Genomic DNA, 26,084 nt, shown 5'->3' with positions numbered 1-26,084 from the left:
GCTTCCTCCTCCTATGTGGGGAAAATGGAGCTGGGTAGGGGCTAGGGATTATCAGGGCTTAATTTCCTTTTTTAAGGAGAAAAAAAAAAAGGTGATGGAGATCAAGCTTGCTTGGCTCTTGCATCCTTTCTGGCCTGGAATTCCTCATGTGCAGTTAACAAAAAGACCACTGCACATGCTCAAGCACACTTCAGTACCAAAGCCTCAGGGCCAGAAGTTGCAAACAGGGTCCATCAGGCCCTGAGTTAAGCTGCATCCCCAAAACTGCTGTTGCTTAGGCTCAGACTTCTCTTTTGCTGATGAAAATATTGTTGCTAATAATTTTTATCATTATTGTGTGTCTGATGTCAGATTTCTCAAAGAATTATCTGAGGCCAAGGGTCAGAGATTGAGCGTATTTATTACTCAGCCCTGTGAGGGTCTGCAACCTTTTGAACCACCTCTGCAGTTAGTAGCAGCCTGACACACTGTAAGGTTTGTTGGCAACATTTCATCTCAATGCCAGGAAGGGCTTTACTTGCTGGCATTTACCTGGAGGAAAGGTTCATCACAGGTTACAAGTTGTGATAGGGATGTGAAACCTCCTGTTTTTACAAGTAGGCTACCTCAGAATGCCAGATGCAAGGGATGGCACCAGGATGCAGGTCTCTTGTCTTGTGTGCTCCCTGAGGCATCTGGTGGGGACACTGAGATACAGGAAGCTGGACTAGATAGGCACTTGATCTAAACCAGCAGGGCTCTTCTTATACTGAAATTTTGAGAGCCTGGCTACTGTTCACAGGAAGCTGTTTTAAATTGAATTAGATAATTGGCCCAACTAGGTTGGCATGGACCAGTGGTGGTTCTCCAGGGTTTCAGACATTTTTCTCTACTTGTAGGTGCCACAGTTGAGACTGGCATGCCAACCAAGTGCTCTACCACTGAGCCATAGGCCCTCCCCTCTGTTAGTAGCATGCTAGCAGGGGTAGTAAAAACATTGGCAATCTTATATACTCAGATAGACCCCAGAATGGAATCCCATCATGTTTCCAGGTTATGGAATAGGTTCGGGGAGAGGACTTGCAACCTCCTTGTTAGCAGGACTCCTATGTTTTTAACAGCTATGTGACACAGCAGAAATTAAACAGAAGAAACTAGCTCTCTCATCACTTTATTACTATGCCAGGAAAAGCTTTACTTATTGAACATCTCCTTATGCAGCTGTTAAAGTGCTAGTAAACAAGATGGCAGTACTGAACACAAGAAGAGCACATTTATCTCATCACTTGAGTCATTACAAAAATTCATGCATTCTTGGGGTCAGACCATGGGCAAGAGGGCCTGTGACTTCCAAGCAGCTTCCAGGCTCCCTGGTTTTGAATTCCTTTTATTAAAGGTGTCCATTTTCCCGAGTTCCATATTTTTAGCTTCTGCAAAAAGAAACTGGAAATCCACAAGATGAACCTGACAGGTGTTGCTCTCCACCAGCATTCCAGGCTCCTGCTGGTCTCTCAACCAGATCCCTTGGAGACAGCAGCTGGATGGGTCCGTGTGACAGGTGACCTGTGGCTGGGTTGCTGGCTCTGATCGGCTTGGGGATTAATTATGAAACAGAGAGCAGAGTTTGGCACAAGATTCACTGCTGGCTTACATTGCTGGGAGTTCATCTCTATTTCATTACAATACCCTGGCCACCCTCCTGGTGTCACAGCCATTCCCACCCGGAAGGCCAAGGCAGGCCAGAGAGCTATGAACAAACTGAAGCAAGCCACAGAAATCTATGAAGAAAGGCTGGTTCTATGTGTCTCTGTCTGATTACCTGCTCTGATAGTATATCCTGAAACCCAGTGCCTAATTCTACATTTCTTTGAATTGAGTTTCACTTTGCTCCTTCAACAAGCCTTTGTAAGATTAGATAACATTCCTTCAATGAGCAGAAAAATGCTTATTCAAGGGGGCCTCTCCTCCTATGAGCTATCTCAGACCCCCTCCTAAATTGTCAGCTTTCATTTTAAACATTTTTAACCCATCTAATGACAGGCTTCAAACGGGTTGAAAGTTCATTTTGCAACCACAAGAGACTTTACTCACATCTGATTTCTTAAACCTGGCCTTGAGGCTTTTCATCTCTTGGTGTCAGTCTCTTGCTCTGCAAGAGACAAATAGAAGGGGCTCAGAGAGAAGTCAAGGCTTATACTTTCATTACAGTCACATCATCATCAGACCTAGAAATCCTGCCCCCAGATCTCAGATAGTAGGATGATGCTTCCAGGCAGTTACTGAGACACTAAAGCTGCAATCCTATACACACTTTCCTAGGAGTAAGTCCCATTGATTTCAATGAGACTTACTTCTGAGTAGACATGCAAAGGATTGTGCTGTTAGTGTACTGTCTCAAGCAGATGATGGTTCCAGTTAACATCCATGGCAAACAGTCATTGGCAGACTTGCAATGTGATCCAATGCATGTTTAATCAGAGTCAGATCAAATATGTTCAAAAATAGGCATGTACAGTACTCTGCTGATTTGTCTAATTTCTTAAAGCCATCTAATCATGGTAGCATTTCCACAAATTAACTGTACCTTGTGTGAACAAGGACTCTCTTTGGTCTGTCTTGAACCTATCGCCAATCTTCATATTCTAGTGTTAAGAGAGAGAAAAATATTTTTCTGCAAATTTAAGGGGGTTTTATATACTGTAGGGGACATAACACTTCCTGAAGACAAAACTCCACTAGGTATGTCCTGCCTATCGAAAGCCTCACATGGCTGTGCTGCATGACTGTGATCTCAGCCTTGACTCATTCCCTTCTACGCACTGGGGTTCAGGCTCCAATTGTAGCTTTGATAGATTCCCCAAGCTCTTTCATCACAATCCACTTGGCATGTAAAACCAGGAAATCAGTTTCTCTGCACTCTAACCTCCAGACACCACCAACCTCATCTTCTCCATCCCACATGGCCTAATTAGAAGCCATTTTTGCACCATGCCAGGAGACCAAGGTTGACATTGCACAGTTCTGCGACTTGGTTGTTTATCCAGCAGAATTAACCTCCATCTTGCAAAAGTAGGTGCTGGATCAGTCTCCATAGCATCTGTGGATAAACCCCTGGAAATTCATCTCATGGGTGTTAATGTTGTTCTAAAAAGAAATGTTCTCCTATTTACAGAGTTTTAAAATGCAAAACTTACATGACATCCGTCTCTGGGATATGGACCGTTATACAGTATTCTAGTGCTCGGTTTCTGCCTCGGTTCTGGTTAAACTTGGATCCTCCACTGCCACCTTGTAATCAACAGCAACCGCCTGCTTGGTATAGTCTTTCAACACTGAGGAAGAACAAAACTCAACAGTATCTCCTTACAGGAGCCTGGTTGAAAGCAATTTCAGTGTATCCAGCTGTATTCAACACCAGCTGGATGACATACTCACCAATGAGAAGCATATCTCTAATGGAGGACCATTTCTGCCCAGGGAATTAGGTTACCACCTGTTACAGATAAAGTTACCACCATCCTACCCCCTAGCAGGAGAAGAGAGCATAGCCACATAGGAAGAAACACAGAGCAGAAGACAATTCCAGTTGTTCGGTCCAAGGAGTGTTTAAAATGCTGGATTCAAGCATTTTTCCACAAGAGAAAATTCTGCGCCAGAGCCTGGTGTTAGCTGGCTATTCCATACGTGTAAACTTTTTCAGAGTCACAAGGAAAGCCCTATTGCATACAGGGAAAAGCCATCCAGTCCAGCATCCCGTTTCTCACAGTCACCGAACGTTTGGGAAATCCACAAGCACCATTGCTCCCCTGCATGAGAGAAGTAAGCCTTTCAAGTAGGCAGAAATAATTGCAGTTTAGATATGTATTACTGCTACATAAAACCCTAAAGCCCTGTTGTATTATATAATATCAAAAAGCCCATTTACTTTTTCCAGTAGAGTCTGATCCAACAGCACATATTTTTATATTTTGGTAAAAATAGTGGGGGCCCAGTCCTATCCAATTTTCCAGCATTGATGCAGCCGTAATGCAGTCTCAAGGTAAGGGAATATATGTTCCTTACCCTGAGGAGGCCTCTGTGACGCACCCCCCCTTGCAGGATCAAGTGCATGCCCCCTTGGCATAGCTGCATCAACACTGAAAAGTTGTATTTTGTTTGTTTAAAAAAATTATAACACACCTTTCCCATGCCTACGCTAGGCAAGCAAATGCCAAAGGTAGGGCTACCATACATCCCAGTTTGACCAGGATTGTTTGGGTTTAGCAACATTGTCCTGTAGTCTCACTCAGTTTGAAATTCTGTCCCAGTGTGCCCTGGCCGCTGTTTATAGAAAGGCACCAAAACCACAATGGAGGGAACAGGCACATTGTTAGGTGAGCTTGAGCACCAGGGAGATGAAGAGGAAGACAAGGAAGAAGCCGCATGCATGTGTGCTTTTGTGTTCCACCTGAAGGCCAAAGCACTGCAGCCTCCCACCACCATACTACTGACCCCGAATGAACACACACACGATTCTTTGGATTTTGGAGAGGCAATCAAACAGGCGACAGGAGAATTCAAAGAACTTCTTAACGTTTACTCGTTTGCAAACGGGACCTCCACACATGTAGAGGACCCAGAAGGATTACAATAATGCAGGTTTTATAGGGCAAAATAACATACAGGCAGACGCCTAAAACAACATTTGGCATGTTATCAGTACAGGATGCTGATCTGAGGATGGCAATTCAATACACATTGGCAGTTTGTTTACAGAGATATCCCTTAGAGGGGGTCTGGTACTCTGACTCATCCCTTTTACCCTAACCTTTTTATCCTCGTTTGTTGATTGCCCTTATCTAGGACCTTTCTGTTCACCCTTGGAGGCCCATATCACAGTTAACTGGTTCTCTGAGAGGGATAGCTTTTTGGTCAGAGAAGAGCCTTATGGGTGAACTGGGCATCTTGGGATATTTCCATATTGTGAGCTGGGCATATTGTTATCACTACATGCTCTTAACCATGACTAATCTCATTCAGCCCCAACAGGAACCCTCCTGGGTAAGTGCGCACTGGACTGGTGCCCCAACCTTATAAAGAAATTTGTTTGCTTTGCCCTCAACCCTGCCAGAGCCACTCCACGTTCTCTCCAGTTTGTCGCTCCCCCCCCATCATCTCTCTCTCTCTGCTAGGGTCCCTCTTTGAGTCTTTCCAGTCCCCAGCAGGCCTGAGGGGAGTGAGGGAGGGGGAGAAGCAACACAGCTTGGACCTTGGCAATGCCTGAGGCTGGCTGGCTGGCTCTTATTCAGCACAGAACCCAAACACCTCTCTGCCAAGTGGCAAGAGGCAAGGTGAGTGCTACACCCTGGTGCTGGGGGCACCTCTGACCATTTCCACCCTTGGAACACAGTCACCTTCTGCCCTTACCCTACTTGCTGCCCACTGATGCTCCAGGCCTGACACCCTCTTTACACCTGCCAACAAGCAAGGGGGGGAGGCCCTCCTAGGAAGATACGCCTTCCTATCTCTCCCTCTCTCTGTAGCCTGCCTGCTAAATAAATTCACTCAGAGCCCAATCCTATGCATGTCTATTCAGAAGTAAATCCCATTCTAGTAAATGGGGCTTAACCCCCTACCCCAATGCCTGCCTGGTGATACTCCAATTGGTCCCAATTTCAATTCTAAAAATCTTGGCAAGTCTAGCCTAAGGCAGCTTACAAAGTTCCACACTAACATGTACAATATATAAAAACAATAAATAAAATCATTATCAAAAACAATACCATGAGGAGGGGGGCAACAGACCAAAACACTATGACAGAAGCACAGAGGGCAGACACCAACCCATCATCCAAACAAAACAGAAATGCTTTGAGCCCTCACTGAAAAGCCATGAAGGAGGTAATTCTTAATTCCCCTGGTTAGGAATTCCATAATTGTGACGCCACTACTGAGAAGGCTCACCCTCATGCCACCATCTGTCTAACTTGGGGAACTTGCCAGAGAAGGTGAGCTGGAATGTATTGCTATTAAGTAGGATAGCTAAATGGAACCTCCATATTCAGGGCAGTCTACCCCAATTAATACCTATTGGGGACAGGTAGCATAGAAGGGCTGTTAGCATAGAACCATATGAGGGTTACCACATACCCTCTTTGTCAGTTTCCCAGATTTATCTGGTATGCCACTGTGAGAAACAGGATATTAAATTTGATGGATGCTTTTTTTAAGATAGGCGAATTGGCGGAAGTGATGTTTCCAGTATGCTGTTAGCATGCTTCTAGCATGGTTAATGTAAAAACAACAAAATGATGCTCCCTCATTGAAATTAATTGTATGGAAGTTGCCATGTTGTAACCATGCTCTGCACATACTATGGAGGCTGCCTTGTTTCTGACAGGTTCCTCCATTCCTTCTAATATAAAATAGGTGGAAGTGATGTAACATGGTGGCAGCCATCTTTTCTAGCTCCGAGCTAGCTTGGAGAAATTCTTGTGTGCCTAGTATGCTAGAAGCTAAAGAAAGAATACAACCTGAGCATGCTGGAAGCTTAAAAAGAAAGCTCTCTAGCACTTCTAGAAGGTGAAAAAAGTATGCAGCCTTTGTCTAATCCAGAAAGTCTTTTCTAATAAATAAGTCATTCACACAGTGCGTAATGGAATCCCCACACTCAGAGACAATCTATCTCTAAAAAACACCAGCTGTTGCTGGAGACAAATAAAGGGAAAGCCTCTCCATCAATGTTGGATAGGACTGGGCTGCTACATAGACTCTCCTCCATGCATTTAGCTCATGGCCTCCACTGCAGTAAGTGCCACATTTGAACTCAGTCAGAGGCAGGGTCGTGCCGTGGGTGGGGAAGCAGGTGAGGCAGAGCTCCCCACCAGAGTCCTTTGCTATTCAAAGGCATCCACGCCACCATGTGAGGCATCCACACAACCCACTTGGGGTGGGTGGGGAGGGAAGTGAGGCAGAGCCTCCCCTCTGGAGTCCTTGAAAAAGTGCCACTGCTGCATGAGGCTCAGGGTGGGGAGGCAGGTGAGGCAGAGCCTCCCCACTGGAGTCCTTTGAAAGGTGCCATTGCTGTGTGAGGTGCAGGGTGGGGAGACAGCTGAGGCAGAGCCTTCCCACTGAGAAGCGCCACTGCTGTGTGACGTGCAGGGTGGGAAGGCAGGTGAGACAGAGCCTCCCCACTGAAAAGCGCCACTGCTGTGTGAGGCGCAGGGTGGGGAGGCAGGTGAGGCAGAGCCTCCCCACTGGAGTCCTTTGAAAAGCGCCGCCGCCGCGTGAGGCGCCCAAGTATCCTCAACCCACGCGCAAATGCGTGGGGAGGCTCTGCCTCACCCGCCTCTCCACCCACTTTCTAAAGCAGTGCCTACAGATGCAGCCTAGAAAGTGGACAGCTGTGAACTGAAGCAAGCAGAACCTGCCCAAAGTAAAGATGTCTCCCGCCTGCTGCTCGTCACCCTCTCAGGGCCCTCTGTGCCCAAAGTAAAGATGGCGCCCGCTTACACTTCGTGCCAGAGACAAAGATGGCGCCTGCCCACTCTCTGCCCAAAGTAAAGATGGCGTCCCTGCCACCGGCCCCTCCTCCAGGAGCAAATGACACTTTCCCCCTACCCGCCCATGCTGGACGTGGCCTGCGCGCAGTTAAGAGCGGAGGAAATGTCGGTGAATTACGCGGCCGGGCTTTCGCCGTACTCGGATAAGGGGAAGTGCGGGCTCCCAGAGGTGAGAGAAAAAGGTGGGGCGTGGAGGAGCCCCATTCCCCCTCCCGCTTTCCATGGTCACCCCTCAAGCGCTTGGTCCCCTTCCCAGGCTCGCCTCGGCCCCGCCCCCTTCTCCAAGGTGGGGCATACAAGATAGCATCCCTCCCCCTCCCCCGTAGTCCCCTTGGAAACACACATTAGACCCCAGGGCGAGCCTGGGAGGGCCCAGTCTGAGGGTCTTTGGGAGCCTGGTTGATGTGCACAGAGCCCCACCCCCATCCCCTCATGTAGTGGTGGTTTTTATGGGGCAGTGGTCTGCAGCCTGTTCCCTGCCACCACTCAGGGATGTGCAGTGGGTGGGGAGGCAGGTAAGGCAGAGCCTCCCCACTGGGGTCCTTCAAAAAGCGCCACTGCCACCGTGTGCCACCGTGTGAGGTGCTCAAGCACCCACAATTCACACTCGCTGTGGGTGGGGAGGCAGGTGAGGCAGAGCTTTCCCACCGGAGTTCTTCAAAAAGTACCTGCCACTGTGTGAAGCGTCCAAGCACCCACATTCCCCTGCAGTCTGTGGGTGGGGAGGCAGGTAAGGCAGAGCCTCCCCACCAGAGTCCTTTAAAAAGCGCCGCTGTGTGAGGCACCCAAGCAACCACAACCGATGCGCTCTGTGCATAGGGAGTCAGGTGAGGCAGAGCCTCCCCACCAGAGTCCTTCAAAAAGCACCACTGCCGTGTGAGATGCCCAAGAACCCACAATTCACACGCTCTGTGGATGGGGAGGCAGGTGAGGCAGAGCCTCCCCAATGGAGTCCTTCTGAAAGCACTGCTGCCGTGTGAGGCGCCCAAGCACCCACATTACCCCACAGTCTGTGGGTTGGGAGGCACGTGAGACAAAGCTTCCCCACTGTAACCCTTTGAAAAGCACCACCGTTGGGTGAGGCGCCCAAGAACCCACAACCCATATGCTCTGTGGTGGGGAGGTAGGTAGGTGAGGCAGAGCCTCCCCACCAGAATCCTTCAAAAAGCACCACTGCCATGTGAGGTACCCACGCACCCATAATTTACACGCTCTGTGGGTGGGGAGGCAGGAGAGGCAGAGTCTCCCCACCGAAGTCCTTCAGAAAGCAACGCTGCCATGTGAGGTGGCCAAGCACTCACAACCCACGTGCTCTGTGGGTTGGAAGGCAGGTGAGGCAGAGTCTCCCCACCAGAGTCCTTCAAAAACCACCACTGCCACTGCTTGGGAGCCTCACACGGTGGAAGTGCTTTTCAAAGGATTCTGGTAGGGAGGCTTTACCTCACCTGCCTCCCCACCCACCGCATGTCCCTGTCACAACCCCACTAATAAATAAAGTATGATACTGGAGACTCCTGTCAATCCTGCCCCCCTCCCAGGACCCCATCTGCCCACTCCCCACCTCTGTTATGCCCCTCACCAGCCTCAGCAGTGTTTGCTGTAAACAAATACTCTTGTTAGAGCAGAAAAAGTGGCCCTGAAGCCTGACACTAGTGACAGCTATTTAAGCATAATTGACAAGACCCTAAGAAGGGCTGGGACATTATCTCCTGGTACCTTAAAGGGTACCTCAGATAGGTACCTCCCCCTTTACCTGATGGTGCTCTAGCCCAGTGGTCTTCATCCTTTTTCATTCCCATAAGTTGCCACAACCCCTCAACTGAGGCTTCGCAACCTTATTGGGGTCCTGACCCCAAGGTTGAAGAACACTGTTATAGAAAACATTGATGTTGCCTTCTAATATAAAGTCTCTCAAAGTGATTTGCATTGCAAATAAGAAGACGGTTCATAGAACCATAAGCTGATTTTTATGTTCCTTGTCTCTAAAGAGTTCACAGACTTATTTAAAAAAAGGCACAAGGCAGTCAGCAATCACTGAATAAGAGGCTATGCTGGGGTGAACCAGGAAAGTTGGTCTCCCCACTAAATATAAGAGGATGACCACTTGCTGCTGTTAGTTTTTACCCTGCTTATCTGGTACATATTTATGCTTTTTGCTAGATGAGACCACCTGTATTTCCTGCTACCGGTACTTGTCGTTCTTATTCTCAATATACCTGCACATGTGTATATCTGTATGTATATCCAAGTGGTACTTTTTTCTTTTTCCACCTCTATCTGTTTTTCCTCTTGTGTTGATGGTAAGCCATTATATTGTCAACCGTCTGGAGCTCATTGGCAGAAAGGTGGTATACAATATTTAATGCACATGCACATACAGTCTGCCTGCTGAGGTTTACATTTCATGTCTCTGAAGGGGACTGTCATCCATGAAAGCTTGTTTGTGGCCACAAGTGAGGATAGTGGGCAACTTATATGGGTTTAAATAGGGATTAAACAATTTCATGGAAAGCGTGTCTATCAGTGGTACTACATGTAGTACCATCATGATGTAGCGCATCATGTAGTCATGATGGTTGTATGCCACCTCCAGGATCCTCAAAACTCTTTGTTGTTTCCTCTTTGAAAGGGGCTTCTTTGCACAGTGTGTAGGGGAATTTCTACATTCAGTGGGTCATATTCCCAGGTCAGTGTGCAAAGGTTAGCAGCTGTATTGTGGCAGAAGCTTTTGTATCCACTTCCGTGCACACATCAAATATTGTCCTTGGTTGATAAATAGATCTTCATGCTTGGGCGGTGGGGGGAGAATTGTCACAGTTACAAATGGTCTGTGACATGTCTACACCAAATATAGATAAAAGTGTGCTGACAGATTTTAGAGGTGAAGCCCAAAAATTTCTTCAAACTCATTGTCAAACCCTCCCCCCCCCCCGCCCGTTGAAAATGTTTTTCAGGGCTGATGATAGATTTGGGGGAAGCTTGTTATTTTCTCCCACTGCCCTTTGCAGACTTTGTACACAGATCTGTAATATTGAGTAAGACGTCACAACTATTTTGTTTTCCTTTGAGTAGTATAAGCAAAAAGTTTGTGCATCCAGCCACCAATAAATTAAATTATCAGATAGATATTTGTCCTCATGTTATTTGTCCACATGAGCCTAACTCAGTACCTGCATTAAAAACCAAATCCAGTAGATTATCTTAACTGGGGGAGCCCCTGCACTCCAACCTAATGATTATAGTCTTTGTCTTGTCTCTACTACCACTGAGTGAAATGCATTGACCTTCATAAAGGTGCCATGCCACATCTCTTACTTCCTTAAAATTCTTTCTTAAAACTCACCTTTCTTACTAAACTTTTGGCACAACATCTTCATCTGTTTTGCCTGCTGTAACAAAGCTTAAGTGTAACTGAAATAATTGCATATTTTCCCTTTCCTCTGTTGTTTGCTTTGTGTCAAGATTCTAGACAGCTTGTGATTGTGAGCTGTCCATCCTATGCAGAGCTTTGTGTACATGGCTGAACCAATCAAGCAATCAGTAATAATCTGCCTTCCTCTGCCTCACCTCTCCCTTTTTATTCAGTTTTTTGATCCACCAGATGAACTGGAGAGAAAAATCTGTGAGTTGGCCGGCTTGATACGAAATGCTTCCAATGTGGTGTTTCACACTGGGGCTGGCATAAGCACAGCTTCAGGAATTCCGGATTTCAGGTAACCCAAAAGTAGAAATCTATGGTTTGCCATTGACTTGTTAGGGAAAACCCCACTATCTTTCATTGACACTAAGGGCACAGTCCTAACCCACCTTCCAGCACTGACCTAAGGGCAAAGTGTGAGAAGCTGCTGTGCATGCACACAATGGAAAAGAAGTGTTTCTCTTCTGTCATCATCACCCTTTGATAGCTCTTTCTTAGACTTACTGTTATTAAAGGTCTAGTACTCACTGACCTGTGTGTCTGGGCTATACTACTTGAGACTGCACAAGGGAGGGGGCTGTAGCACAGTGGTAGAAATTTACTTGTGAAGGTCCCAAGTTCAGTCCTCTGCATCTTTGGGTAGAACTGGAAAGACCCATCTCAAATCCTGAAGAAGTGCTTCCTGTTAGGTTAGAAAATACTTTGCTAAATGGACCAAGGGTCCGGCTCAGGACAAAGCAACTCTCCTTGACTTTGTTCACCTGATGGAATAATCCTCCTTACAAAAAAAGTTGCTTGATCAGCCTGGATGGAATCCACCTCACCTGATTCCCAAATGAGGATTTTCCTAGAGACACAATTAGAATGAAGTTTTCAAGTGAGATACAAAATTGAAACCTCACATTTTTAATGTATAGAAGGCCCAAATGCACGTAGAATCCCAGTACAGAATCACTAAATGTCCATCTGAAGAGCCCTGGCAGATTTGATTCCTGCCAAATAGCAATTAGATCTTGGATGCCCAGGAAATTCATTAGTGTTCAAACTGAAGGAGATGCTGGTTGATGAACCTATTTCCATGAAATATTCAGGAGAACATGGAGTCTGATTTATACATGAACCTGAGTAATCAATATAGGTACTGTTGCCATTGTGATAATCTTCTTAAAGCCCATCCCTGCCCTGCCCCCTTTCTCAATAGGTTTTTTACAGCACCCATGGAACTTTCAGTTAGCAATCACAATGTCTGCTTAAAAGTTGAATTTTTTCCCCTTCCTCCCCACAGAGGCCCCAATGGTGTGTGGACTATGGAGGAGCGAGGCCTGGCTCCCAAATTTGATACTACTTTTGAGAATGCACGGCCATCCAAGACTCACATGGCCCTCCTGGAGCTGCAGAGAGCTGGCATTCTGCAATTCCTGATCAGCCAGAATGTGGATGGGCTCCACGTCCGTTCTGGGTTTCCCAGGTAACAAACAGGCCACTTCTTCTTGCTCCATGTTGTTTGAAGAAAGGTATTGAGGGTCAACCTGTCTTGACCTTTCATTGCTGCAGGAGTCTCTTACCTGGCCTTTCCTCATGTTAAAACAGAGACAGGCTGACAAAAGAACACAGGGGTGGGCTCCTTCAAGTTCTGGTAATTTTTACTTTTGCACCTTTTGATTTTAGAGTGTGGAGGAGTAAGAGTTACTTTATCTGCCTTTGGAGGAGCCTGTAAGGGAGGAGAATCCAGATAAAGGACACTTGCAGAGATGTAACAGGCATCATCCTAGGTGGGTAGGCAACTCTGCTGTGCGCCTGTTTAATGGAATGATCAATCACACATATGCAGAGTCGCAGCAAAATTGTCTGCCCCAGGTTCATACACTGGAAAAAAGCATGACCTGAGCTACTGGCAATGGGGTCATCACTTGGGGCGCAATCCTAACCCCCCTACGTCAGTGTTTTCCAGCACTGGCATAGCGGTGCCAATGGGACATGTGCTGCATCCTGCAGTTGGGTGTCAGTCACAGAGGCCTCCTCAAAGTAAGGGAATGTTTGTTCCCTTACCTCAGAGCTGCATTGCCCTTATGTCAGTGCTGGAAAGCACTGACATAAGGGGTTAGGATTGCACCCTTAGTGTGTATTTGCTTTGCATGTAGAACGTCCCAACTTCAATCCCATCACCTCCAGGTAGCGCTGGGAAAGGCCCCAGCAGAACGTGTTGCAGACAGGAGGGAGCTGCATCTGCTTGTTCATTCAGCAAGCAGTCTTTTCCATGTAGGTGTTCTGGGCTCACAAGACTTTGTTATTTATTGGTACCTCCCAAGCATTCCCTGCTCTTCCTCTAAGAAGCTCAGGTGAGCATCCTTGGCTCTGATCCCATCCTCAGTTTGCAGCATCCCTGCAGCTCACAATGCTTTTGACAGAATGCCTACCACGTGAAAAGAGGTGCGTATCATCCTGGTACAATTTGGTGTGTTTATTCTTACAGAGAGAGAGAATCGCAAATAGTCCAACCCATTTTCAAGATGCTTCTGCTTAGAAACCCCTCAGAGCAATTCTTCTTGGAATGTCAAACCTTTAGCGCTATAAAAAATAATACTTATAATTCAGTATCATCTTGTGTTTTCTGGAGATGTATGTAATTGTGCATGGTGTGAAGAAAGTTGAGAGAGTGAACCTTTCTCACATAATAGTAGAGCTTGGCTCCCCCAGTGGAACTGATGGGCTATAGATTCAGGACAGACAAAAAAAAAAAGGACCGCACAATGCAGCAGCACTAACTTGTGGAATTTTCACCACAAGATGTAGTGATGGCCATTTGGTTCAGACCATTTCAAAATGGATAGACTTAAAATGTTTTTAAAAGATGGACTTGTGAAGATATTAGTCATTATGGTTATGTGGAGTCTCCATGTTCAGAAGCAATCTACCACTTTACTGACTACTAATCCCTGAGGATGGGAGGGCTTTTGCCTTCATGCCCAGTTTGTTGACTTCCTTTTAGGGACGTCTCATTGGCTGCTGTGGAAAGCAGGATGCTGAGTTAGATGGTCCCTTGGTCTAGCAAACAGTCTTCTTTCTTTGCACAAAACACAGCGGATGCTGTTTGATTGTACTAGTTTGCTTTGTGTCCTGGTTTTAACCAGTTCCAGCCCAGATCAAGACGGTTGGTTCTGCTATGCAAGGAAGCTGGGGGCAGGAGGTCCTGAGTAGGAGAGGAAACTCCAGGAAGAAAAACAAAGGCTGAGGAATCTGGATGAGGCTGGCTTGGTTGGCAACCTTCAGTCTCGAAAGACTATGGTATAAGCCTACAGCACCCAGTATTCCGAGGCGGTCTCCCATCCAAGTATTAACCAGGCCTGACCCTGCTTAGCTTCTAAGATCAGACGAGATTGGGCTGTTGCCACTGTCTTCCAGAGAACTTTGCAGTGAATTTGGCAGAACTGTAAGGACTGCCCTGCTTAATCATACCATAGGTCAGTCTAGTCCAACAACCTGTTTACAACATTGGCAAGCCAGATGCATCTAATAAGCTCACAAGCATGGCATGAAGGTGATGGCTTTTCTCACTCTTTCCCCCTCCACCAGCATTTAATATTGAGGTGCACTACTGAACATAGGAGTTCTCTTTTGCTATCACAGATAGCCAAGGTTGATCAATGAAATTATCTAATTCTCTTTTAAAGATGTCTAAGCCAGTGGCCATGCACTGATCCTTGAGGAATCAGATATTCCAGTTTGAAAATGGAGAGTCGGGAAGAATGGGCATCTTTTTTCAGGTCTGCAGAAGCCTAAGTCAGCTAAAGCTCTGCTTGATTAAAGAGTGTGTGTGTGTGTGTGTGTGTGTGTGTGTGTGCGTGCGTGCGTGCGTGCGCGTGCGTGCGTGCGTGCGTGCGTGCGCGCACCACCATTTAAACAAAGGTTTTCTTCTTTCTTTCCCACAGGGACAAGCTGGCTGAGTTGCATGGGAACATGTTTGTGGAAGAGTGCATGAAATGTGGCAAGTATGTACCCCTTTTCCACTGCTTCAGCACTTGGGCCTCCTGGAGAAGAGTGGGGGCTGCAGAAGTAGAAGGGACCTCTCCCGAGAAGATCCCTTGAGAGACTCCTGTGTATAGTTCTAGTTGCCCCAAAGGAAATTGTAGAGCTGGAAAGGGCAAGCAAAATGGTCGAGGGGGTGGAGCAGGACACCTATGAGGGAAGGCAACTAGGGCTTTTCAGTCTGGGAATACAGCTGGAAAAGTGAGACACTATTCAAATCTATTATGATGTGGAGATGATAGGGAAAGAAATCTTCCCCTTCTCCCATGAAACTAGAAACCAGGATCACCAAATGAAACTGGCAGAAAATTGAGGTCAGACCAAACAAAGGACATTTTCACACTGTACCTAAGTAATGGCCCAATCCTATCCAGGGTGCAGTTCTGCCAATGCAGCCTCTGTTGCATTCTGCTGGCCAGCTGGGGACCAGGCCAGCTGACTGAGGTAAGTAAAGAACATTTTTACTTACCTTCTCCATTGCTCCCTGGTCACCTGTGGACCTCCTCAGATCTGCACCAGCTCTTTTGTTGGTGTAGATCTATTAGGGTGAAGGGGCACATTGGACCCAGAACAGGAGCATCAGATCCATCAGATGTTGATGCCATCCACCCCTGTCTCAGCCCAGTTCCTGCCCTGATCTGCCCCTGGCACCAGCAGCACCTCATTGGTGGCAGGTCTGCAGGGTACCGCTGCGGTACACAGCCTTGCATTGGCAGTGGCTCTCTGCAGAACATCAAAGAGGCTGCTGCAGTGGCAGACCATAGGATAAGCTGGCAGACTTTATAGTCCATATCTTGCAGAGACAGTATTGGGCCCTAACTTACAGAATTCCCTGACCCCAAGATGCTATGATAGCTACTGGCTTAGGTGGCTTTTAAAAGGGAATAAGACAAGTTCATGGTAGAAGAAAGTTACTTAACGCTATGGTAAGCTAAAGGACCGACCAGGTGCAACAGCAGTATATCTTTTGAATACAAGCAGCAAGGACTGTTGCCTCTCTGTTCTGTTTTGTGGGCTTCCAGGAAGCAACTGGCTAACCACTTTTGGCAATGGGATGTTGAATTAGATGGGGCCCTTGTCAAATCCAGGCAACTTCTCATTATGTTCCAAATATTCTGAGTGATTCCACCTGCTCTTGGTGTGAGCGAGAAGCGTCTTGGCTGCCCTCCATGTGAGAGATGGAGCTGCTTGTCAGCCTGCATGGGAGAACTGCAGGCCAGAAGTGAGACCAAACCAGGAAGATCCATTCTGAAATGTTGTTGGTTCTTGAAAGAGAGAACCTCTATGTTTGTAAAAATCCCCTTGAGGGATTTAGAAATGCTGCCTATGTAAACTGCCTTGAATAAAGTCAGAGGAGTAATCCGATGACCAGAAAGGTGGTATATAAATACCGAGTTATTATTATTATTATTATTATTATTATTATTATTATTATTATTATTATTATTATTATTAATATTGCATATTGGGGCAACCCAAGTGAGAAGGATGGCAGCTCAGGGGCAAACCTTCTCTGTAGTGGCACCACAACTATGGAATTCCCTTTCAGGGGAATTGAGAACTACTCCCTCCCTCATGGCTTTTCAGTGAGGGCTCAAAACATACCTGTTTTGTCTGGCATTTGGTTGCTAAGTAGATAATTTGCCCTCTGAAATACTGCTGTGACTTGACTGCCTCCCTGGACTTATTTGTTCTCCCAATGGCTCAACGATATGTTAGGTCTTGCTTTGTTTTTGTTTTTAAGTTTCATTGTTTTATGTTAAAATTAATGTGTTTAATGCTTCTTACCTATTAGGATACTTTGTACTTTTTTATGGAGCCTTGTAAGCCACCTTGGGCATTTTCATCAGCATAGAAAAAGCGGGATATAAATTTCTCAAACAAACAAACAAATAAATAAAGCCAGTGATTAAGAGGCTCTCACCCACCTTTGTCAGCTAATCTTTGTCTGATTAAGCTTGATATAAGGAAGGGTGAGTGGTTGAGTTTTGTATGAGAGAAGTAGCCTCCTAGTGCAAACAGGAGGTGAGAGCATCGGGGCTTGTTAAAGTGGGGGAGCATTTCCTGTTGATGTGGTCTAGGATCTAAGAAGACTAAACAGGAAAGGAGGACAGGATGGACAATTGCACCCAAGATCCAGGGTCTGAATTATAGGACATCCAAATACAGAGAAAGGATTCTTTCCCTAATTATGTTACTGTCACTGATCTCAGAAAATCTAATGCCTTACCACATCTTCAATGTGTTTATGTTTAAGGCAGTACGTGAGGGACACTGTGGTGGGCACTATGGGACTCAAACCAACAGGAAGGCTGTGTGATGTCTCCAAACGGAGAGGCCTTCGATCCTGCAGGTATGTCACTGTCAATCATGGGTCACAAGAGTGTCCCTGATCTTGCATGTAGTGTGGGTAGGGGGATGCAGTTTGCACATGATACCCTCAGTTCAGCACTTGACGGGTTTTTCCAAAAGGATACACCACTAGGAGTGGCTGCAGCCCGGACTCTCTCTTCCAAGTGTCTCTTGGAAGAAACCAGCTCCTGAGAACAGTTAGCCCTTTTCATCTGTGTTTTTCTACCCGCGAATTTGACTCAATGTGGATAGCCACCGCAGATGAGATGGACCCTGCCAACCTGCTAAAAAAAATCCCTTAAATAGTGGTTTAAAACTGCTTTTCTTACCATTGTAGCACAGCAGAGCAGCAGATGGGCAGCTATTTCTGGATTGCACCGAGGTCATGACCCCCCTCCCTTTGCCTTTGGTTGCCCCAGAATGCAATATGGAACTGATTAATCACTTCCTCATGCATTCTTCCATGTTCCAGGGCCAAGGGTCCAGGTCACTTGCCTCAGTGCGACCCGAATACAGTTGTTCTAATCCTCTGAGACTGCCTGCCTGCTGCTCGACTGCGCCACAGTGATAAGAAAAGCTGTTTTAAACCGCTATTTAAAGAGACACTTTTAAAAAGTGGATTTCACTATTGCAGTTTTCAGCATCTGCAAAGATTGTGGGTATGGAACCCTTGCAGGTGCCACTCAGGTTGGCCCTCTTTATCTGTGGGTTTGGTACCCATGGATTTGACTCACCGTAGGTGCAAACCCGCAGCTGGAGGGCTTCAAGAGACCTCCTGAAAGTGCCTTCCGGTTGTTTCTGGGAGGTGTTTGGAGATGCAGGGAGGCTTCCCTGCACCTCAGAAGACTTCTGACAGGCACTTTTAGTTTTATGAACACTGGAAGTGCCTTCCAGAAGCCTCCCAGAGGCCTTCTGAGGCACAGGAGGTCTCCGCAGCCTCCCTGCGCCTCAGAACACCTTCAGACACAACTGGAAGGCACTTCCAGTCACATCCAGAGGTCCTCTGAGGTTCCCCCCACAGATCTCAATATCTGTGGTTCGGTATCTGTGGGAGGACAAATATGGATGCCAATAGCCAACCTGTATATTTATTTATTGCATATTTACACTGCCTTTCTGCCAAGAAACCCACAGTAGTTTGCAATTTAAAATGCACATACACCCTTGCACATTTGTTTGTTTGTTTGTTTGAGAACAGAAAGTAAACTGGTAGAGCCGTCTCAAGCCACAGATGTATTCTGAAGGAGCTGATAGTGTGAGCTCCCTGACCTGGAGCTCACAAGAAAGAAAGTTGTGTACATTCTCACACACAAGTGAAGTGCATCTCTTCTTGTGCCACTTGCTTATTAATCCTTTTCAAGTATCTTTTTAGAAATAATTACAGCTGTCACAAAACACCTAACGACCGTGCATGGAACGCACCACCACTCCATGCCAGTCTGAGCTGCTGCTACAAAACAGTGGCAGCATCAGAGCCCTGCTCCCACAGACCCCAGGCTGTGTCAGACTTGAGTCAGCTGTGAGGTTTCATGGGAGGGCAGGGGGAGGATTTGGAGCAGGGAGGGGGGGATGGATCCCAGTGGCAGAGATTTGCGCCAGGATAGTGTCTCCAAAACGCCACCTCAGAATGCTCCCAGCTCTCCTTGGACTTACACCAGCAAAATGGCTGATGCGGCTCTAAGGAGACCCATAGGCTGCCTGTAGGCTTATGTGGAGGAGAAAAGTAGAAAAGATTTTTACTTGCCTTCGGTTTGTCTTCAGGTTGCCCCCCCCCCACCATAGCATGTGCCTTTTTGGTGTGGCTACATGCTGTAGCAAGAAGGGGGATTGGGATGAGCTGTTAGTGTTTAAATACCACCTAAATTAAAGTTATACAAAGGATGGATCTACATGACAGACTTGATTTTGCACCAATTTAACTATCTTGGCTTCCCCCAAAGAATCCTGGGAATTGTAGCTTGGAAAGGGTGTTAAAAACTCTCATTTGAGTATACATCATCCCTTCAGTTCCCCAGGTTTCCTAGGGAAGAGGAAACAACTGCAAAACCTGGTGTAGATAAATCTCAAAATTCTTTGAGAGAAAGTGTGTAAAAGAGAACATCTCATCAAATATAACTTCATTACAAATCCATAGTTCACCTATTTATCTGTGTGTCTCAATTTTATTTTTTTAAGGGGAAAGCTAATGGACACCATCTTGGACTGGGAAGATTCCCTGCCTGATCGGGACCTCAATCTTTCCAGTGAAGCCAGCAGGTAGGAGTCTTCCACAACACCAATTTCCAACAGCACTTTTGAGTAACTCAGGGCGCAATCCTAACCGGCACATAGGCTGGCATAAGTCCCCCGGGAGGGTCGCAAGCGTGCCGTAAAGCATGTTTCTGGGCGGGGGAGGGTGGGCGCTGGGCGGCCCCAGGGGCAGGGTTGGGACCCAGCAGTTATGCCAGATTCCAACCCCCATCCCTGCAGAGAACGGAGTGGCTTCAGGCCGCTCCACTCTCCTCGGACGTTCACCACCTCCAGACATGGCGCAGGTCCATGGAGACCCATTGGGGCGAGCAGCTCTTACCCAGGGGTAAGGGGAAGAGCTTCCTTCCCCTTGCCCCTGGCTGAGCCGCTGCAGCCTCCTGGCTTGCCTGCTCCAGTGCAGGTTTGGATTGCGCCCTCAGGCTGCAATCCTAACCACACTTTCCTGAGAGTAAGCCCCATTGAACAAAATAGAACTTACTTCTGAGTAAACCTGGTTAGGATTGTGCCCTTACAGTGGTAGAAGATTTGTGGTGTTTTCTGTTTTTTTTATTATTTACTGTCTTAAACCATTTTTCAACAAAAAGTTATCAAAGCAGTTTACATTGCAAAAGGAATAAGAAACTGGTTCCCCATTCCAAAGAGGCTCACAAACTAAAGAAAAATACAAGGCAGACACCAGTAACGGCCACTGGGAGGGAGCAGTAAGCTTATACTGAACCAAAGAGGGATGGTTGCAAACTTGCAGTCACAGACACTGCTAAATAAACGAGCTTCACCACTTTAAAATAGACCTCTTGGACTCTGTTCCCCTCGATATACAACTCAATGAAATGCTGTTATAATTCAGTGAATCATTTCTTAATAATGTAAGGAGTGCTTCTGCTGGATCAGACAAAAGTGGGTCCACCTAGTCCAGCATTCTGTTTCCAGCAGTGGTCAGCCAGATGCCTCCACAAAGTCTATAAACTAGGCAACCTGAAGGCAATATTTGTTATTGTTTCACACTTTATACCTTCCCTGTCCTCCAAGGCAGGGGTGTCCAAAGTTTTTGGCAGGAGGGCCACATCGTCTCTCTGACACATTTAAAATTTGAATAAATTTACATAAGTTTACATAAATGAATATATTAAAGATGAACTTATATGAATGAATGAAGGTCTTGCAATAGCTCAAGGCCTATAAAAGGCCTTCCACAAAGCAAGGTCAGCCTTTCCTTTGCTGCCCCTACTGCATCACAGACATGAAACAGCAAGCAGTGGAGAGAGCCCTCATCCCACAGCTCATGTGAGAGGTCAAACAGTCACCCTCACGCTGACAGCAGTTGCGTGGGGCCAGTGTGGACTCCAGCAAATCTCCAGAGGGCCAGAGGCTCATTGGAGACTGGGGGCTCCCGGAGGGCCACTTTGAGAGGCCTCGAGGGCCACAAGTGGCCCCAGGGCCAGGGTTTGGGGACGCCTGCTCTAAGGAGTTCAGGGCATTGTATGTGGCTCATCTTCTTCCTCTATATCCTGGCAACAACCTCATGAAATAGATTAGAGAGATTGTTACTGGCCCAGGGTCACTCAGAATGCTTTATGACTGGGCAGGGATTTGGACTTGGGTCTCCCCAATCATAGCCCAGCACTTTAACCCCATGGTTCTCAAACCTTTTAGCATCAGGACACACCTGAAAAAACAATTCCACTTTACCAGCTGCTCAAGCTTCTGTGGCTATAATGGTGTTTGGGTAGCAGTGTCCCCCTCCAGTAGCAGGTTGTTTAACCCTTGATACACATAGGCTAATCTGCCTTATCAGTTCCACAACCTACCCAAAATTGGGTTGTGACCCACTGGTGGGCCATGGACCCACAGTTTGGGAACTACTGCAACCCATTCACCACATGGGCTCATCTTTCCTCTGATTGCTTGCCTTCAAGTAACTGATATGTAGAGGTAGACTGCCTCTGAACCTCTAGGTTCCATAGCTAATTGCCGTTGATAAACCTTTTCATTCATGGATTTGTTTTATTCCCCCACACAAGAACATTCTGGATATCTTTGTTAAGAGATACACATACCATGGTTAAAGTTTTCTTGTTGCTAGATTTTAAAATACTAACCATACACTATTGCTCAACCTTGCAGGATCAGACCAGTGGTTCCCCTAGCTCAGGGTCTCCAATTATGGAACTTCCTACTGGGGGAAGATTTACCCCCTCCCTCATGGCATTTCAGCGAGGGCTCAAAACTTTTTTGTTTCATTTGGCGTTTGAGTGTCGGCTTATCTGCCTCCTGTGCCTTTATAGCAGTTCCTTGAGTGTGAATAGTTTTGCCCTCCTCCTATTGGTTTGTTTGTTTTTTAGTTTATTTATTGCTTTTATAAATTTTATTTTTTTCCCTATAAATTATAAGCCACTTTGGGCATCTGCTCCTGCAGAGGAAAGGCGGGATAAAAATAAATAAATTAACCCCAACCTGGGGTCAGAGGCAGCCTGTGGCAAGCTTCTATCTGACCCTTGACCAGCCTCTGATCCTCTCCAAGCCTCTTGCCCACTCGACCAAATGCAACTGGAGCTGTGCTCTGGTCGCATCCGGAGGGTATTTGAGGGCCCTCAGAACAGGGCCTAGGAGAGGGGGGTAAAGGGGGTGATTTGTACCCGTGCCCAAGGTCAGAAAGGGAGCCCAGGAGCCAAAGAAGGGGGCCCAGAAATTTCCTGGTATCTTACATTTTGCAATCTCACCAGACTCACTGCCCACACGGGCAGATGCTGGTGCATTACCATGGGCACGTGGCGGTGACTACTGCCACAGATCAAACACACCAGGCCCAGGAATGCATACATTCCTTAACAGTGTCACATCTGGGAGGAAACTGACCTGTTACAGTAGCTCTTTAGCTTGTGGATCTGCTAACCATGAAGGAGTGTAGAGGAGCTCAGGGACACAGCTGTGGGACTGCAGCTGCTGCAGAAGTCGGTTTTGGTGTACACAGGACACTTTCCTTTCTAGTGTGAGCCTGAGTACAATGATATTATTCTCCTGCAATGATTTTCTATATTTGAAAGATTTTAAAGAGGCTTAGGAGTGTGTTTGGTTTTCCGTATTACTATATCTAGTTGCCAATGCCAGGCAGGCAGATAGACCTGAACTCTGCATTTGGGAAGACTGGTAAACCTGGGCTCCAAAGACTATTCCGGCTGCTGCCACCCTCCCTTTACACTGTTTTGTCCTCTCCCTGCCCCTGTTCTGCAAATCCCCATCACCATCCTTTCCCCACTCTGTTTCAGTCCTTCCCTCTTTGGGAAGGGGCCCAGAAGAAACTTTGTACCCCCTGATAAAATTCTTCTCAGAGGCCCTGCCTCAGAACACACTCTGGGTGTTCCCTGTGATGTGCTGGTTATGAGGTATTTACTCCTGCAAATTTACACAGCCCACAGGTGTACACATTTGGTCCCTGTTGCATATATACAACATTGGGCAGAAATAGCTTAAGGAAGTTGCTTGGGAGGTAGAGGAATGGGGGGGGGGGTCCATTTGAGTGTGTAGTGTGTGTTGGTGCTTGGAGAAATCCTGGAAATTTGAATCAATTCATTCATTTATTCATTCATCTAAATTCCATCTCTAATGTATTTATTTAAATTTTATATTTAAAATTTATTTTTTCTGTGCCCTCGAAACTGTGCCAGATATTTGATGCAGCCCTCTGGCCAAAAAGCTTGGAGACCCCGCTGTAGCCCCACATCCTTTTTCCCACTATGATAAACCAAATGCCTCGAAGAATAACTAATGTTGCTATTTTGTATGCATTGAGTTCTTCTTCTTTTAATAATAATAATAATAATAATAATAATAAATAGTAATAAACTGTTTTGGGGGAATGCTTCTTTCTGAGGAGAAATTAATGTTTTGTTTGTGGTAGCCAATTTGAGACTTTCAAGACATCACTTGATGATGCAGTTATCAGCGAACGACACTGAACTGTACTGCCCTGCCAAGTGGTGAGGGGCTTTACCACAATCCGGGGGCTGGTGAGATATTCCTTCCTACCTGGCAGGGCATATAGGTGGCCAGCTTCGAGATCGTGTTTTGATGAACAAATTGTAACTTGAAAAAGGACTTACCACATGGAAAAGGGGATTGGACAGATTTCTAGAAGATAAGTCCATCCCAGGTGACAAGCTGTGATGGGTACATGCAATCTCCTGGTTTTAGAAGTAGGCTACCTCAGAATGCCAAATGCAAGGGAGTGGCACCAGGATGCAGGTATCTTGTTGTCTTGTGTGCTCTTTGAGGCATCTGGTGGTCCACTGTGAGATGCAGGAAGCTGGACTAGATGGGCCTTTGGCCTGATCCAGCGGGGCTCATGTTCTTGTGACTGCCTTTGACTATTCCTTGGACTGCCCAGTCCTAACAAGGAATGTGAACCTGGCTAGCTTTGGTTTCTCTTCTCCCTGCAGGAGAGCTGACCTGTCAATCACTTTGGGGACATCCCTGCAAATCAAACCCAGCGGCAACCTCCCTCTTCTGACAAAGAAGAAAGGGGGGAAGCTGGTGATAGTCAACCTGCAGCCTACTAAGCACGTAAGTTCAGTTTGGACTCCTGTAAGTTGTGCTCAGGAACTCTCAGGTCTGCAACTGGGCATGTTCTGCTTCATTTGGGGCATCTTGCTTTGTTGTCAGCTGCTCCACAGTGCTGGGGGAGTGTGTGTTGTACATCCCAAGAGAAGATAAATTATGTGATCTATAGTAGAGATGCTTCAAATGAGAGAACGTCACTTCTAAGTATACTTACATGGGAATAGGTTCCATTGAGATCAGTGGGACTAGCATCTGAATAGCCATGCATAGGATTGGATTGTTAGACAACCAAGAGTCTTGTGAGACCATTAAAACCTTAACCAGTTTGACATTGTTGGAAAGATGGTGCTGGGCTAGAGGGACTTTTTGATCTATTCCATGAAGACTTCTCTTGTGTCCTTTTTGTGACAAACTTCCGAGGATCATCAGATGCTGTTATCCTCAGTTGGCAGGTTACGTATGTCACCTCTGAGTGGGAGATAACTGTTTCCGGTGGGGCCAAAAAGTCACGAATTACATAATGTACAGAAGGTCTGTGACATCTCCGTGCAAATGGTAGGATTCTGAAAAAATGAGGCACCAATTTTGTTGCTTTCCTGCCCTGGTGGAACTCACAGTTGGGGAGGGGCTGTAGCGAGCAGAAGGTCCCAGGGTTAATCCCTGGCCATGCCTCCAGCTAGGGCTTGGAAAAAAAAAAAAGAGGGACCTGAACCCCTGGAAAGCTGCTGCCTTTAGGTAAACAAGACTAAGCTGCTGCCTGTCTAGGTAAACAAGACTAAGCTAGATGGACTTGGATCTGACTTGGGATAATGCAGCTTCCTATGTAAGCCATAGAGGATGTCCTGTTGGTCTCCCATCCAGACACCTGCTAGCCCCAGACCTGCTTAGCTTACTCAAGGCTGCTGTATCAGGACCTCCTTCCCTCCCACCCACTCAAGTTACATACATCACACACTCAAAGCTTAGACAACTCTTGTTTCCTGTCTTAACCTCAGGACAAACATGCTGATCTTCGGATCTACGGTTATGTGGATGATGTCATGACAAAGCTGATGAAGAACCTTGGGCTGGAGATCCCCGAATGGACGGGACCAGTGGTGGTAGAGAGCACCATGTTCCTCGAACCACATGCAAAACCCAGCACAGACTTTAAGTTCCTGAGCAAGGAGGAGCCTCTCTCGCACTACAATGGCATGGGACAGGACCCAGAGCATTCTGCTTCCCTGAAACAGGAATCCCATGTCCTGGACAGCAACTCTGTTGCAGCCAAGCGGTTAAAAATGGAGCCACTGCCTACCTGATTTCCTGTGTGTGTGTCTCATAAGTTGTCTTTATATGTCCTTAGAAACTTTTTTGGTATTCATGTTTATATGACTTTTTAAAAACTGTCTTCCCTCCAGCACTTGTTTGTCTGGTTTTTTCCTTCAGAGTTTCCAAGTGTTCACATGTGTGTTCAAAATGCCCTTCCCTGAAGGACACTAAACTGCCAACTTATGTTTGTGAACCATACCCATAAATTGCACGATGAGGCTTGTACTGGCTAAACCAGGGTAGCTAATTTCCATAAGGCCTCTTTTGGCAGCCCTCGAGAAGCCCCACCACCTCCTCTGCCAGCTTCTCCTGCTGCCACCTCCTCAGTGGCTCAGAACCCGGAAGTAATTGGCAGTGATGACTTTGCATCACCACCAATTACTTCCACATTTGTACCCTCAGGGGAATGGTGCTAGGATATTATGGCCCCCTTAGCAGTAAAAGTTGGACTGCCCAGTCTAGACCATGCTCTGTCCCACTGAGTGCTCCAGCCACCCTAAAACTTTTTCATGCTAGTTCACATGTACATGTTCCTTGCCCAGTAACCACAGCCTCAAGTGATGACTTGGCATGTCAGAACAGGCCATCAAAGTGACCTGATACAGCTGACAGAGCTTTTGTGTTGCCTCCCCCCATTGCTCTGATTGCAG

General features: G+C 46.6%; 1 protein-coding gene across 2 annotated transcripts; it reads left to right on the top strand.

The window, feature by feature from the left end:
• Window positions 1-7,586: 7,586 nt before the first annotated feature.
• SIRT6 (sirtuin 6) lies at window positions 7,587-26,084 on the top strand. 2 transcript variants are annotated; one of them, XM_066635771.1, is made up of 8 exons: window positions 7,587-7,689; window positions 11,106-11,233; window positions 12,224-12,406; window positions 14,868-14,927; window positions 17,222-17,317; window positions 19,492-19,572; window positions 24,003-24,126; window positions 25,119-26,084. In XM_066635771.1, exons 1-8 carry the CDS (start codon window positions 7,624-7,626, stop codon window positions 25,422-25,424), a joined length of 1,044 nt encoding a protein of 347 aa, XP_066491868.1. In that variant the 5' UTR covers window positions 7,587-7,623; the 3' UTR covers window positions 25,425-26,084. The 2 variants fall into 2 exon arrangements, with proteins under 2 accessions (XP_066491868.1, XP_066491869.1); XM_066635772.1 differs by lacking the exon at window positions 11,106-11,233 and having other exon boundaries at window positions 7,634-7,689.

Source organism: Tiliqua scincoides, chromosome 8 (genome assembly GCF_035046505.1).
Source record: "Tiliqua scincoides isolate rTilSci1 chromosome 8, rTilSci1.hap2, whole genome shotgun sequence".
NCBI classification, from domain to species: Eukaryota; Metazoa; Chordata; class Lepidosauria; order Squamata; family Scincidae; genus Tiliqua; species Tiliqua scincoides.
This window is presented reverse-complemented; position numbering and strand designations above follow the sequence as displayed.

What these genes read in the sequence shown, in the direction of transcription:
- SIRT6 (XM_066635771.1), top strand. Translation starts at nt 7,624, where the DNA reads ATGTCGGTGAATTACGCGGCCGGGCTTTCGCCGTACTCGGATAAGGGG. An exon ending in GGAAGTGCGGGCTCCCAGAG is followed by an intron (nt 7,690 to 11,105) that starts GTGAGAGAAAAA and finishes CTTTTTATTCAG; the next exon opens with TTTTTTGATCCACCAGATGA. An exon ending in GTCCGTTCTGGGTTTCCCAG is followed by an intron (nt 12,407 to 14,867) that starts GTAACAAACAGG and finishes TCTTTCCCACAG; the next exon opens with GGACAAGCTGGCTGAGTTGC.